The sequence below is a fragment of the Passer montanus genome, unplaced genomic scaffold, assembly GCF_014805655.1.
Source record: "Passer montanus isolate IOZ18808 unplaced genomic scaffold, ASM1480565v1 scaffold119, whole genome shotgun sequence".
NCBI classification, from domain to species: domain Eukaryota; kingdom Metazoa; phylum Chordata; class Aves; order Passeriformes; family Passeridae; genus Passer; species Passer montanus.
The window spans coordinates 53,122-69,073 of NW_024358611.1; the positions used below are offsets into that span (position 1 = coordinate 53,122).

General features: G+C 41.6%; 1 protein-coding gene across 4 annotated transcripts in view; it reads left to right on the forward strand.

Moving 5' to 3' along the window:
- Positions 1-887: 887 nt before the first annotated feature.
- The window catches only part of FZD3 (frizzled class receptor 3), a 53,361-nt gene continuing 38,296 nt past the window's right edge, over positions 888-15,952 (forward strand). For 2 of the 4 annotated variants that reach the window (XR_005626365.1, XM_039697643.1), the window contains exon 1: positions 888-1,350. Coding sequence is in view for 3 of the 4 variants with exons in the window: in XM_039697643.1 (XP_039553577.1) it covers positions 1,144-1,350 (207 nt within the window). In the remaining variant the exon portion in view is untranslated. Of the gene's footprint in view, positions 1,351-1,809; positions 1,864-1,942; positions 1,981-15,952 lie in introns of those variants that run through there. The other 2 variants (XM_039697644.1, XM_039697645.1) reach the window with 2 other exon arrangements.

Sequence of the window (15,952 nt, forward strand, 5' to 3'; positions counted from 1 at the left end):
TTTAGGTTGGAAGGAACATCTCAAGATTATCCAGTGCAAGCCACAAACTGCACTGAGGGTTTAAAACCTTAATTTTTCTGACCATGAGATGGGCCTGTGTAAATAAAAATGGGAAGAACAGCACGTGTCTGGTAATTAAATCCTTCCTATCTCTCACTACAGGCAGGAAGGAAAAACTTTTTCTGAGGAAAAACTCTGTTTTCTCAAGGTTGGGAATCTGTTCAGATCTGTGCTTGGGAATATTTGGGGTTTTCTAAATTTCTGTTACTTCTTGAACAACAATTCACTTTAAATCATCTGTTTTGAAGCTGGATTTTGCAAATTTTACCATTACAAGACAAAATTATTGTTAAAAATGGATTTTATTTTGTATTGTTGGGGCTGTGTGCAATTAAAATGGGTTTGGGACAACAACAACACCACCAAAAAAAAGCAGATTAAAAGATTAAAATGCCACATTTGAGCCCAGCTGGCCAAAGCTCCCTGGGCAGGCCGGTGGCGAGCTGGGACTTGTGGCCTTGGTGGTGCTGGTGGCTGGATTTGTGTTTTTGTTTGAGAATTATTCCTCAGCACTCAGGGAGCGAGATGCTATCGGTGGCACTGAGTCACAGCCAGCCTGGTTTCAGTGGGGCCAGGCTGGAGGTGTGGGGTTTTCTAAAAATATCCTGTCCCCATCTGCATGATCCCCATGTTTTCACCATTTTGGGAGCTTTCCTTCCATTAATCTGCTCCAGAAATTAAAAAAAAAATCAGAATTATCACTCCCAGAAGGACCTTGTAGGAGAACTTGACTGCCAGCTTAGGAGCTGAGGTAAAATATTTTAATATTTTCAGGGATTTCCAGGTTTCTCAGTGGCTTCTCTCTGGTGTGTTTTGTGCTCCAGGTTTTCCAGGAAAACAAAAAAAAAGCAGGAAGCCCCTGGAGCGCTGCGCTGTCACCATGGGCTCCACAGTGTGGGAATGTGGTTGAAATCCCAACATTGAATTCATGAGAGTGGATTAAAAAAAGAAGATTTCTCCTGGAAGCTGCCTGGATCGAGCCGAGGATGTTGAGCACAGAAACTCTTCCAGCTGGGAGGAACCACCAGCAAAGCCTGGGAATGTTTTGGTGAAGGAAATTCGGGATCCACGAGGAGCTGGAAGATGTGCTGGGCTGGCAGCATGGCTGTGGGGTGGGCACTGTGCTCCCTGTGGCTTTTGGGGCTCTGGGGGTGCCCCGCAGCGGGGCACAGCCTGTTCTCCTGCGAGCCCATCGTGCTCAGGATGTGCCAGGACCTGCCCTACAACAGCACCTTCATGCCCAACCTGCTCAACCACTACGACCAGCAAACAGCAGCTCTGGCCATGGAGGTAAACCTGAATTCTTCATAAATCCATATTTATTTGTATTAATATTGATGCAAACAGCAGCTCTGGCCATGGAGGTAAAATTTGTCATTTCTTCATCAATCCATATTTATTTGTATTGATATTGATGCAAACAGCAGCTCTGGCCATGGAGGTAAACCTGAATTCTTCATCAATCTGTATTTATTTGTATTAATATTGATTTATCCAGCAAACAGCAGCTCTGGCCATGGAGGTAAACCTGAATTCTTCATCAATCTGTATTTATTTGTATTAATATTGATTTATCCAGCAAACAGCAGCTCTGGCCATGGAGGTAAAATTTGTGATTTCTTCATAAATCCGTATTTATATGTATTAATGTTGATGCAAACAGCAGCTCTGGCCATGCAGGTAAACCTGAATTCTTCATAAATCCATATTTATTTGTATTGATTTATTTGTATTTCCAACCCCACCTTCATGCCCAACCTGCTCAACCACTACGACCAGCAAACAGCAGCTCTGGCCATGGAGGTAAAATTTGTCATTTCTTCATAAATCCGTATTTATTTGTATTGATTTATTTGTATTTCCAACCCCACCTTCATGCCCAACCACTACGACCAGCAAACAGCAGCCATGGCCATGGAGGTAGAATTTATGATTTCTTCATAAATCTGTGTTTATTTGTATTGATTTATTCCATATTTCCAACCCCACCTTCATGGCCAACCTTCTCAACCACTACGACCAGCAAACAGCAGCTCTGGCCATGGAGGTAAACCTGATTTCTTAATAAATCCATATTTATTTGTATTAATGTTGATGCAAACAGCAGCTCTGGCCATGCAGGTAAACCTGATTTCCTTCATCAATCCATATTTATTTGTTTATTACCTATTTATTTATTTACCTATATTTATAGGTATTAAATAAATAGGTATTTATAGGTATTAAATAAATAGGTATACCTATTTATTTACCTATATATTTATTGATTTATTCCATATTTCCAACCCCACCTTCATGCCCAACCACTATGACCAGCAAACAGCAGCTCTGGCCATGGAGGTAAAATTTATCATTTCTTCATAAATCCATATTTATTTGAATTAATATTGATGCAAACAGCAGCTCTGGCCATGGAGGTAAACCTGATTTCTTCACAAATCCATATTTATTTGTATTCATATTGATTTATTACATATTTCCCATTCATATATATTTATTATTTTCATAAATATATCTTCATCTATTGAATTTCAGCCTTCACCAATAATAAGAGAATCCAAAGTGGGAGGGGAAAAAAAAAAATCAAGGTAATGAATAATTGAAATTTAACCCTAAATATCAAAATATCTCATGGCTACAGGTTCTGCCTAACTGAATATCACTGGGTGGGAAATGCCCTGGGTGTGCTTGTTGTTTTAAATACCTGAAATCTGATTTATTCAAGGCTTTTTCAGTGTTTTTCATCCTGCCCAAGGAGTTTCCTCACTTGGTATTCTGTGATAAGACTAAAATAATGGAAATTCAGAATATTAAGGGATACCATGATAAGATTAAAATGAGTGGAAATTGAGAATATGAAGGGATTCTGTGATGAGATTAAAATGATGAAAATTCAGAATATTAAGGGATTCTGTGGAGAGATTAAAATGATGAAAATTCAGAATATTAAGGAATTCTATAGAGAGATTAAAATGAATGGAAATTCAGAATATTAAGGAATTCTGTGGTGACAATAAAATGTATGGAAATTCAGAATATTAAGGTATTCTGTGATGAGATTAAAATGATGAAAATTCAGAATATTAAGGGATTCTGTGATAAAAATCAAAATGAATGGAAATTCAGAATTTTAAGGAATTCTGTGATGAGATTGAAATGAGTGGAAATTCATAATATTAAGGGATTCTGTGATGAGATTAAAATGATGAAAATTCAGAATATTAATGGACTCTGTGATAAAAATCAAAATGAATGGAAATTCAGAATATTAAGGAATTCTGTGGTGACAATAAAATGCTTGGAAATTCAGAATATTAAGGGATACCATGATAAGATTAAAATGAATGGAAATTCAGATTATTAAGGAATTCTGTGATGAGATTAAAATGAATGAAAATTGAGAATATTAAGGAATTCTGTGATGAGATTGAAATGAGTGGAAATTCAGAATATTAAGGGATACTATGATAAGATTAAAATGAATGGAAATTCAGGTTATTAAGGGATTCTGTGATGAGATTGAAATGAGTGGAAATTCAGAATATTAAGGGATACTATGATGAGATTAAAATGAATGGAAATTCAGGTTATTAAGGGATTCTGTGATGAGATTAAAATGATGAAAATTCAGAATATTAAGGGACTCTGTAATGAGATTAAAGTGATGAAAATTCGGAATATTAAGGAATTCTGTGATAAAAATCAAAATGAATGGAAATTCAGAATATTAAGGGATTCTGTGATAAGTTTAAAATGAGTGGAAATTCAGGTTATTAAGGGATTCTCTGATGAGATTAAAGTGAATGGAAATTCAGAATTTTAAGGGACTCTGTGGTGAGATTAAAATGATGAAAATTCAGAATATTAATCAAATCCTTGCTCTCAGCCTGTTCCAAATTCCGTTGTGCAGCTTTGGTTTATTTGTGTTTTTTGAAGTGCCTGTGAAGCTTTATGGATAAATCTGTGAGAAATGAAAGAATAATTCTGGTTTTTCATCCTGGACTGCTCTTCCCGACAGCACAAACCTGAATCCCATTGTTCTGGTTCAACAATACAAATATTATCTTTGTGTGGAGGATATGGAATTCAGTGTGGTGGGTTTTGTACAAATTGAGGTTTTTTTCCCTAAAATTTCCTTGGGGGAGCTGCGGGCGTGGGCTGGGGTGTGCCTTGGGGTGGGGTGCAGATGTGATACCTGGAGCAAAGGGTGGGTTTGTGTGAAATGGGGCAAAAGGAGGGGATTTGGGGGGAAATGGGGCAAAATGAGGGAATTTGGAGTGAAATGGAGCAAAAGGAGGGAATTTTGGGGTGAAATGGAGAAAAATGAGGGAATTTTGTGTGAAATGGGGCAAAAGGAGGGAATTTGGTGGGAAATGGAGCAAAATGAGGGAATTTTGTGTGAAATGGGGCAAAAGGAGGGAATTTGGTGGGAAATGGAGCAAAATGAGGGAATTTTGTGTGAAATGGGGCAAAAGGAGGGAATTTGGTGGGAAATGGAGCAAAATGAGGGAATTTTGTGTGAAATGGGGCAAAAGGAGGGAATTTGGTGGGAAATGGAGCAAAATGAGGGAATTTTGTGTGAAATGGGGCAAAAGGAGGGAATTTGGAGTGAAATGGAGCAAAATGAGGGAATTTTGTTGTGAATTAGAGCAAAAGGAGGGAATTTTGTGGTGAAATGGAGAAAAAGGAGGGAATTTTGTTGTGAATTAGAGCAAAAGGAGGGAATTTTGGTATGAAATAGAGCAAAAGAAGTGAATTTTGTTGTAAAATTCAGAAAAATGAGTGGATTTTGTTGTGAAATGGAGCAAAAGGAGTTTTGTTATTAAATAGAGCAAAATGAGTGAATTTTGTTATGAAATAGAGCAAAATGAGGGAATTTTGTTGTAAAGTGGAGCAAAATGAGGGAATTTTGTTGTAAAGTGGAGCAAAATGAGGGAATTTTGTTGTAAAGTGGAGCAAAATGAGGGAATTTTGTTGTAAAGTGGAGCAAAATGAGGGAATTTTCTTGTGAAATAGGCAAAATGAGGGAATTTTGTGGTGAAATGGAGAAAAAGGAGGGAATTTTGTTGTGAATTAGAGCAAAAGGAGGGAATTTTGGTATGAAATAGAGCAAAAGAAGTGAATTTTGTTGTAAAATTCAGAAAAATGAGTGGATTTTGTTGTGAAATGGAGCAAAAGGAGTTTTGTTATTAAATAGAGCAAAATGAGGGAATTTTGTGTGAAATGGAGCAAAAGGAGGGAATTTTGGTATGAAATAGAGCAAAAGAAGTGAATTTTGTTGTAAAATTCAGAAAAATGAGTGGATTTTGTTGTGAAATGGAGCAAGAGGAGTTGAGTTTTGTTATTAAATAGAGCAAAATGAGTGAATTTTGTTATGAAATAGAGCAAAATGAGGGAATTTTGTTGTAAAGTGGAGCAAAATGAGGGAATTTTGTTGTAAAGTGGAGCAAAAGGAGGGAATTTTCTTGTGAAATAGAGCAAAATTAGTTGAGTTTTGTTGCAAAATTTATCAAAAGGAGTGAATTTTGTTATAAACTGGAGTTATGAAATTCATCAAAAGGAGAGAATTTTATTATGAAATTCATCCAAAGCAGTGAATTTTGTTATAAAATGGAGCAAAAGGAGTGAATTTTATTGTGGAATAGAGCAAAATGAGTGAATTTTACTGTAAAATTGAGCAAAATGAGTGAATTTTGTTGTGAAATTCATCCAAAGCAGAGAATTTAGTTATGAAATCCATCCAAAGCAGAGAATTTAGTTATGAAATCCATCCAAAGCAGAGAATTTAGTTATGAAATTCATCCAAAGCAGAGAATTTAGTTATGAAATCCATCAAAAGCAGAGAATTTAGTTATGAAATCCATCCAAAGCAGTGAATTTAGTTATGAAATCCATCCAAAGCAGAGAATTTAGTTACAAAATAGAGCAAAGGGATGAATTTAGTCACAAAATAGAGCAAAGGGATGAATTGAGTTACAAAATAGAGCAAAGGGATGAATTTAGTCACAAAATAGAGCAAAGGGATGAATTGTGTTGCAGAACCGGGCCCGGCGGGTCCGAGGCCCCAGCCCAGACTCCCGAGCCTCCCTGCGCCTGTCCCAGGAGGGGCTGGAGCTTCAGGGCTGGGGTTTCAGCCCCTTCCCACCCAAACCACGCTGACATTTCATTATTTCATTCATTTCTTCATTCTCCAGCCCATTTTAAACCCTTTTTTGCTGCTTTCCTTCCCTCCCCCTTTGGGTTCTCCTGGAATCCAACCCTCCTGAGGGGTTGGGATCCTCACTTTTTGTACCCCAGGCTTTTCCCCTTCCACCTTTCTCCCTGCACTGCCCTTCCTCCCTGCGATTTTGCTGCTTCATTCCTGGGATAATTTGAATTTCCTTCCCCTCTCATTTTTCCCCCACCTCATCCTTTTCCAGGGCACATCCCCCGGGGTGTGGACACCATTTATGATTTAAAATCCCATTTTTTTCCCCCTGATAATGGCCAAAATCCTGCTCATTTTTCAGCCTTTTTGTCGCACCTTAAACCCATGCTTTCACACAACTGTAAAAAACATAATTTTTATTTCAAACCCATTTTTGGAAAGGAATAATTCCGTGGAGCCAGAGCAATCCTGGAGCAATTATCCCGATTTTTGTGGGAGCTTTCTGCCTGGGAGAGGGGAACTGAGGAGGGCTCAGCGTTGCTTCTCTGCCCTCTGAGTGCAAAAATTCGAGTTCAAAGCAGGAATTCCCCGGCACAAAAGGCTGCAATTCACACCAAAGCCATCCTCAGTGCTCAACACTCCCTTTTTGCCAAAAAAAATCAGCTTTTAAGGATGTAAATCAGCTTTTAAGGATGTAAATCAGCTTTTAAGGATGTAAATCAGCTTTTAAGGGGGTAAATCAGCTTTTAAGGATGGATTGTGGGCCCTTCTGAGTCAAGGTGAATGCTGTGAGGAAAACAAAGATTTAACAAGATTCAGTTCCCCCAATTCAGAGTTTTTGGAACCAAAAAAAAAGACTGAAAATCCACATATTTTCATAAATATATTCCCGTTTTTTGTATTAACTTAGATTGCACTTTAATATCTGCTTGAGAAGAGAAAATATTTTTATTATTTGGCTTTTTTAGGTGTTGTTATTTAATGACTCAGCACTCAAATGCTGTTAAATGTTCATTTTCTGGGAACATTTCTGCTCTCCAAGTCCTTCTCCCTGGTTGCTGTGAGCACAAAATAATGGAGAAACTCAACCAGGGTGATTCATTCTGTGCACTGGAGGGGAGGCTTTGTAAATCTTGTTTTGCACAGCAGTTCCTGACTAAAAAAAAATATTAAAAAATTTAAAAATCCAAGAAAAATTCAGCTGGTTTGTGCTGAAAAGGGTGCAGTGAAACAAAAATAGAAAAAAAAAAGACTGAAAATCCACATATTTTCATAAATATATTCCCCTTTTTTTGTATTAACTTAGATTGCACTTTAATATCTGCTTGAGAAGAGAAAATATTTTTATTATTTGGCTTTTTTAGGTGTTGTTATTTAATGACTCAGCACTCAAATGCTGTTAAATGTTCATTTTCTGGGAACATTTCTGCTCTCCAAGTCCTTCTCCCTGGTTGCTGTGAGCACAAAATAATGGAGAAACTCAACCAGGGTGATTCATTCTGTGCACTGGAGGGGAGGCTTTGTAAATCTTGTTTTGCACAGCAGTTCCTGACTAAAAAAAAAAATTAAAAAAATTTAAAAACCCAAGAAAAATTCAGCTGGTTTGTGCTGAAAAGGGTGCAGTGAAACAAAAATAGAATTATTGTAGCTGCTGTCCTGTCATCAATAGATTCAGTGGGCTTCTCCTCCAATACTGCTGATTGCTTAAAAAATTACTGATTATTTCGTGAAAAAATCAGGTAAATTGCATTTTTCAGACTTTAAGCTGATGTAATTCTGTCATAATTATATTAAAGTCACACCATCAGGTTAGAGAAGCAGCAAAATCAGGGAATCCCAGAAATTTTGGGATAAAGGAAAGATCAGAGCTGCTCCAGTTCCAGCCGGGCACCTCCCCTGCCCCAGGCTGGCCTGGGACACTGCAGGGGTGGGACAGGCACGAATCCCCCGGGAATTCTGTCCCACAGCCTCCCCCCCTCCCCAGGGAAGGGTTTCTGTAGATCTCCCTTTATTCCCAAATATTCCTGAAGGGTCTTGGTGCTTTTGGCAGAGGATAAGCACCAATCCTACCTGCCTACAGCAGGGAATGAAATGAGAATGATTTCAAAAATTCCCCAAAAATTCCTTCCCAAATATTCCTGAAGGATCTTGGTGCTTTTGGCAGAGGATAAGCACCAATCCTACCTGCCTACAGCAGGGAATGAAATGGGAATTATTTCAAAAATTCCCCAAAAATTCCCTCCCAAAAACTCCCCTTCCCAAATATTCCTTCCCCAAAAATTCCTTCCCAAAAATTCCCTCCCCAAAAATTCCCTCCCAAATATTCCCTCCTCAAAAACTCCCTCCAAAAACTCCCCTCCCAAAAATTCCCTCCCAAAAACTCCCTTCCCAAATATTCCCTCCCCAAAAATTCCTTCCCAAATATTCCCTCCCAAATATTCCTTCCCAAAAATTCCCTCCAAAAACTCCCCTCCCAAATATTCCTTCCCAAAAATTCCCTCCAAAAACTCCCCTCCCAAATATTCCTTCCCAAAAATTCCTTCCCAAAAATTCCCTCCCAAATATTCCTTCCCAAAATCCCCTCCCAAATATTCCCTCACCAAATATTCCTTCCCAAAAATTCCCCCCCAAAACTTCCCTCCCAAAAATTCCCTCCCAAATATTCCTTCCCAAAATCCCCTCCCAAATATTCCCTCACCAAATATTCTCTCCCAAAAATTCCCCCCCAAATATTCCCTCCCAAATATTCCTTCCCAAAAATTCCCTCCCAAATATTCCTTCCCAAAATTCCCTCCCAAAAATTCCCTCCCAAATATTCCTTCCCAAAAATTCCCCCCCAAATATTCCCTCCCCAAAAATTCCTTCCCAAAAATTCCTTCAAAAATTCCCCCCAAAAAATTCCTTCCCAAATATTCCCTCACAAATATTCCCTCCCAAATATTCCCTCCCAAATATTCCTTCCCAAAATTCCCTCCAAAACTCCCCTCCCAAATATTCCTCCCCAGAAATGCCCTCCCACGTATTCCCAAGGATGCTGTGACCTGCGTGTCCCATAAATCCTGAGCTGCCAAAAAAATCCAATTTCCCCTCTGCCCCGCAGGGAGCTGACCTGAAATCCCCGATGTTTTCCCATCTCTGGGATTCTCATTGCTCCAAAGAATTTTTTCCCCTTTTTCCCCTCCTCATTCCTTTGGCCTTGAAGGATTGGCTGCAGGAGCAGCGAGCTGTGGGGTTTTCTGCCCTTTGTGAGCCAACTTTTTGGTCAGAAAAACGTGGAATTTGGTGCCCTGTCGAAGCCATTCCACGACAGCTTTTGTCGCAGATGAAGAAAAGCAGTTTAATTTGGTGATTGAATTAAATGAGCTTTTTGAATTAAGTAAGCTGTCAGCACTTCTTCCTCCTCACCCTGTTGTTTTATGGGACCCCACAAATGATGGTGGGGGATCAAAGGGGCTTTAAGGGACAGCAGCCAGACGTGGCTGGGGCTGAACCTGAGGGGTTTTGGGATTCAACTGGAGGTCAGAGGCTCTGAGAAGGAGCTGGTGCAGTCACCATATGGCCAGGGAGATAATGGCTCTTCCTCTGCCCTCCATTCCCATCTTCCCTGTGAAAATTCAGGGATAAAAACTGAGGGGTAAAAACCCAAGGATAAAATCTCAGGGGTAAAAACTCAAGGATAAAATCTCCCTTCCCCAAAGGCCTCAGGATGCAGCTGGGTTGGCCAGGAGATGAAAAAAAAAAAGGGAAAATTGAGGGATTGGGTTATCCTGAAGTTGATTTGGGGTTTGCAGCATGAGGGGAAAAAAGTTGGAAGAGCACAGTGTGATTTCCACTTGTGTGCTGACCCGGGCATTGATATAAATAAACCCCCCAAATGGAATTTTGGAATATTTAAAAGTGAATTTGCCACAGAAGATCCAACTAGATCTGATTTTTCAGATTTAGTGCTTTCTTGCCTGTTTTGGTGCTCACAGAGCTGCAAGGTCTGTGTGCCCTTGCTGCCTTTGGAGTCTTGGTCCATTTTCTCACCTTTCTTTTTAGTTAGAAAAGAACCAGAGTGTGTTAAAATGGCATCATCAGAAGGCATGGCTGGATTTATTCCCAGCTCAGTCTCAGCATCTGGGACAAGAGGAATTTTTCCAGCAGAGGTGGGACAGGTTTCTCTCCTAAAAATCCCCAAGGCTGGGGAGAACTTAGAGTGGGAAATCCTTAATTTCTGACCCCCTTAATTCCTTTTCTTCTTGTGCCTTCCCTGTTCACCACATCCCAAATTTCACAGCTCTCCTTGGCTTTCTGATTTCCTCAGTTGTGCCTCCCAAACTCCTGGAACTCAGGCACATAAATCTGATGGCTGTGTGAAATGCAGCATTTCAGGCTCCATCTGCAAAGGGCAGGAATGCCATGGAGAGCTGAAATCCTTGGTGGGAAGGGAAGGAATCATTTGGGAAGAACCAGAGCTGTACAAAACCGAGCGGGTTTTGTACAAAAATGATCACATCTGACAATTCTGTAAACCAAGATTCCTGAGGGAGCAGTGCCTCGTGTCAGAGCCATCAGCTGCATCCCTTTCACAGGAAAATCCAGTGGGCTCTGAGTGAACATTGCAAATTCCATGAGCAGGGAATAATTTTGGCTGTTTGGACAGGAGGAGCAGCCACGGGAGGTGATAAAAAAAAATTTTCACTCAGATAAAACCCTGGGCTCTGTGATCCATGGTCCTGCTCTGAGATTGGGGGAGGCTGGAGGAAAAAAAGGGAAAAGGAATCTTTGGGAAGCTTTGGAAGCAGTTCAGCCAGACAAAGTCATGCCCAGGAATAAATAATCAGGAATAAATTCTGGAATTTATTCCAGATGATTTATTAATTGTTATTTATAAAATAGATATAAAATATAAAATAAATTCTGGGGCTGCTGCTGCTGCTGTGTGAGTTGTGTTTGGGGACGTGGTAATTCCAAAAGTTGAGGGGACACAGGGAATGGCTTCCCACTGCCAGAGGGGAGGATTGGGTGGGATTTTGGGAAGGAATTCCTCTCTGTGAGGGTGGTGAGGCCCTGGAATGGAATTCCCAGAGAATTTGTGGCTGCCCCTGGATCCCTGGAAGTGTCCAGGGGCGGGTTGGAGCAGCCTGGGACAGTGGGAGGTGTCCCTGCTGGCATTTCCAGGTGGGATGGATCCTTCCTGCATGGAACAACCACATGGAACATAAAAAATGTTCCTTCAGTCCCTGAAAGCAGGGCTGGGCAGCCTGGAAGCACCAACAGCAAAAAGAGATTTCCTTCTGAGGCAAACACAGAGCACACCAGGGCTCAGACTCCTGCCTGGAGATCCCCAGTGCCCAAATATTGAAACAAAATCACAGTGTGACAAACCCTGAGTTTTCCACCCTGCCTAACACCTGTTCTCCAAGGAATAATTCAGGAAATACTGATTTTTAGTCTTTTATATTGATTAATGAGAACGAGATGAGTGTTTTTAAAATGCTGACTGTGGCAGTGAGAGTTAAAAAAGAAGAGAATGAAGGTTTTGGGGTGTTGTTAAAATGCCAAACCAGATGAGCTCTGCCCCCCCATCCACATTTCCTTGAATCCCAGATGAATTCCCATAAGCCTTAATGGCTTAGTGCAAATATAGGGGGGAAAAAAAAAAAAGACATTTCCTTGAATCCCAGATGAATTCCCATCCGAGCTGAAATGGGAGAACCAAGTTAAGCCTTAATGGCTTAGTGCAAACATAAGGGAAAAAAAAAAAAAAAAGGCTTTTCTGTAAAGATTCAGTTGAAAGCCACTGCTGCACGTCTCAATCAGGATGTATTCCCAGGGGATTTATCAGGGTCAGGAGGCAGATGGCTCTGCTTGTGCCTCCTTCTGCAGCAGCTGCTGCAGCCTTGAGGGGGAATCACTGGGGAAGGTGGAACAAACATTTATTTGGAATGGTTAAATAACAAAACACGTGAGCTGGAGCTTGGCAAATGTAGATGGAGGTGCCAGGGAATGTGGTGCTGCTGGAGCAGTTTGGGAATGTTTGGTTTGGATTTTAGCAGCCTCGCCCACTGCGGGGTCACAGATATTCCTTCCCACCTTTGTGTGGTTTTTGTGCAGAAAATAGGCAATGAATAATGCTTGGCTTGGCTGGGATGTGCTTTTTGTGCTGGAAATTGGCTTTTCCCTGCTTTTCCTGGTGCCTGATGGTGCTTCCAGTTACAGCATGGATGGATCCAGAGGGAAAACCACACCCGAGTGAGACAAGGAATAAATCTGGAACAACTTCACCCCCAAGGAGCAGCTGTCAGAAACATTTGTCTTGCTGGCCTGGCTGCATTTTCCTTTCTTTTGGGAGACATTGGTGAGTTTAGAGGAAGCTCAGATGGTTTTTATGGATCTGGGACACCTTCCACTCTCCCAGCTTGCTCCAGCCTTTCCTTGGACACTTCCAGGGATCCTCCCACTTCCCTGGGAATTCCAGCCCTTGCTGTGACCTCCTCTGGAGGAGCTTTGTGCTATTCCCCAAATTTGTCCATTTTCTCCCCAAACTGACATTCAGAAGAACATCCGGCAGTCACATGAACTGAGCACGGCGTGAAGAATTTGCTGTTGTTTTTTGGGGTTTTGTGGTTATTTTTATCTTCAATAAACCACCTGCTGCTTTTACACGCCCTGCTCTTCGTGCTGAAGACACAACAAGTTTTCCTCTCTGTGGTTTCACAGGGCTCGTCCTCCTTTTACGAGGTGCAATAATCAGAAGGTGCCATAGTGCCATATTTTTATTTTTATTTTTATTTTATTTTATTTTTATTTTTATGGAGCAGCTATTTCTGGCTTTATGGGGTAGATGGATGAGGTGCAGTTCTCCTAGACTGACAAAACACCTGGAGGGGATTATCAGCATTTTCCAGGAGAATATTCAATTCTCCTGCTGGATTTGGGAGTCACTTCCCATTTTCTCTGGCATCTCCCATCACCCAATTTAATGCAATTAACAGACACAGAACCAGCACGAAGCTGCATGCTCAACCCTTCAAGTTTTCTCCATTTTGCTTTATTTTTAAGACTTCAGAAAGCCCTGGCACCGCGTTTTCAGCACCTCCTTTCCCATTTCCCTCCCACGTCTTGATCCTGGCCGGGATTCCCCCCCGGCTCCTCTCGGAGCTGTCCCTATGGTTACCCCCCTTTTGTGGGGGGACAAAGGTTGGCATCCCGAGCCAAATGCTGCCCTTTGACTCGCTCCCTCCTGCTCCATCCCTCCATCCAGCCGGGGGTTCCCATGGAAACGGGGAGGGAAATCTGAAAAGAGAAGCACAAAGGGCTGCTGAATCTGAATTGGAACGAGGGCAGGAAGGCTCCTTGTGCTTCCATCTTTGTGCAGCCCGAAATGTATCTGCTGAAAGTTGCTTTCCATTTGTAAACTCCTTTGTATTCCCCGTTTCTTGATTTGTAGGACAAAAGTTGGCGTGTCCGTGGCGCTGAGCGAGCAGAAACATCTTTCTTTATAAATTTATGAGTTCAGGGAGACACAACTCTGGTTGTCATTTCCCCCCCTCAGCTCTAAAAACATCCCTCATGTTTTTAACATTTCTCGCTGAAAACTCACACGTATTCCATATTTTCCACTCCATAAGGAACCCAATCAGACTGTCAATTATCTGCGTTGTGCCTTGTGGGGGAGTGGGTGAATTGCACGTCCTTGAGAACCAGCAGAGCTGAATCCCTGCCCCTGAGAATTCATTTTCCCCTCCTTATTCCACCTTTTAACCCCCAAAGTGCAGGTTCAACCCGGAGGTGGAACCACAGGGGATAATGAGGTGATAAAGTTGGATTTATTAAAGATAAAGATACCTTGGATTTCGGTAATAAAGGGAAAAAAACCAGCAAGGAAACAAAAATATCGTGGGATGGCAACATTTCATCTGAGTGTTTTCCAAATGTGATAAATTATAAGGTTTGGTGTAAATGCATTAAGGGACAGGGAAATCACTTTGCTTTCAGGTGCCTTTTTGAATGCCAGATTATCCAATTCTTCTTTACCTCACGTCCAAGAAAAAGGAATTATTTGGGAATCTCTCCTCCAAATCTCGTGGCTAAGACATTTTCTTTCCTTTTCCTTTAGCACACCATTCCTCAGAAAAACCTTCATTAAGCAACACCACACACAAAAAAAAGCCAATTCTCCATCTCCAGCGGCCCTTTTCCCTGGCACCACGGGAGGCAGGGCTCTTTTGTCTGGGAATTCCGAACTTCCAGGCTTTTCAAACCTCTCCTCTGCCTCCCCTCCCACCTCGCAGGGGCTGCCTGGAAGGTCCCAGGGTCACGGAGGGGGCTCGCTGCCTTTGGGGTGTCCTGGCAGGAGCTGAGCCAGCAGAAAAGAACATTTTTGATCTGTGCCTCATCCCTGAGCCGGGAGCAGGGAGGGAGGGGAGGGCTGAGGGTTCAGGGATGCTCGGAGCCTCCTCCCCGCTCTGCTGCCCCATCCCTGCCCTTCATCCCCGCTCGGCTCTTCCCTTCCCAGCCTTTTGGACACTTTTGTGGGATTTTGGAGTGATTCAGCCAGAAAAGCCACTGCCCTTGCCTTTCCCACCTCGAGGAATTCCGTGCAGCCTTTCCTGCTTTCCCTGATTTCCCCCTTTCCATTCTCACCTGCAGGACATCCCATCCCCATCCTGACATTTTTAGGTAATTTACTCTTCAAAAAGGGGTCCATCCACACATTCTTACTTTTATTTATTCTGTTTAACTGGGAAATAATTGGGAATTCTCCTCTGCAGAGCAGTTGCATCATCTTTTTCCTCTCTCTTATTAATTATTGTTTGGGCTTGTGAAGCTTGTGAGTGTTCCAGAGATTTCCCCCAAAACTCTGCCCGTGGTACAGAAGAGAGCTGGGAACAAACCCCCAGCCTCAACAGGGAGAAAATCCTGCACTTTTGAGGGCAAAACATTCATTAATTATTTTGAGAGCCCTAAAAAAAACCCCTTTTAGGGCAGAAACAAATACATGGAGGCACCGTGGGAATCCCTTCCAATATTTATCTGGTGAATTATTAACTTCAAAAATCAAATCAGGGGCTTGGGTTTGCCCTCAGCTTGATGGTTTTGATGAGGATTTCAGGACTGGTGGATAACAGCTGTGGAAAAGTGGGATACAATTGCAATTATTTGGAATTCTTTGCCCCCGTCCCCCCCTGTGGCGTTCAGCTGTGACCTCATTAACTCGGCACTGAATGGAAGGCAGAGTGTTGCCTGATGAATCTGAAATTTTAATTTACAGCTGCTGTGTTCGCACATGTTTGCTAGAAATAGGAGTTTAAAAATCGAAGTCGCCCACTAATTATCTTAATTCCCCTATTTGGAAGCGTAAATTAATTTGCGTTTAATCCGTTGGAGTAAATTGGGGCGTTCTCAGTCTCAGGTTTTCTGTTCTGTATTGTTGTCTGGTGAATGGAGAGGCCTGTTTGTAGTTCCTTGATTGGGTAAAAGAAATCGATTTTGGGATGGACAATTTCTTTGAAAAATTAAAAATAAATCCAATAAATTCAGCCAATGTTTGTTCAAAGCCTACAGGCTTGCTGCAGAATTATAATCATGAAAAAAAAGGAAAATCTCATTCTAAAAACGGAAGTTTTCCCCCAAACCAACCTCATTTCCTGGTTTTTGTGTCCAACTGTGCAGGTGGCACGTTGGGAGAATTCCATGGCTGATCCCAAAATTGGGAAATTATTCCTGAGCTTCAGCTAAACCTCACCTAAAGTGACT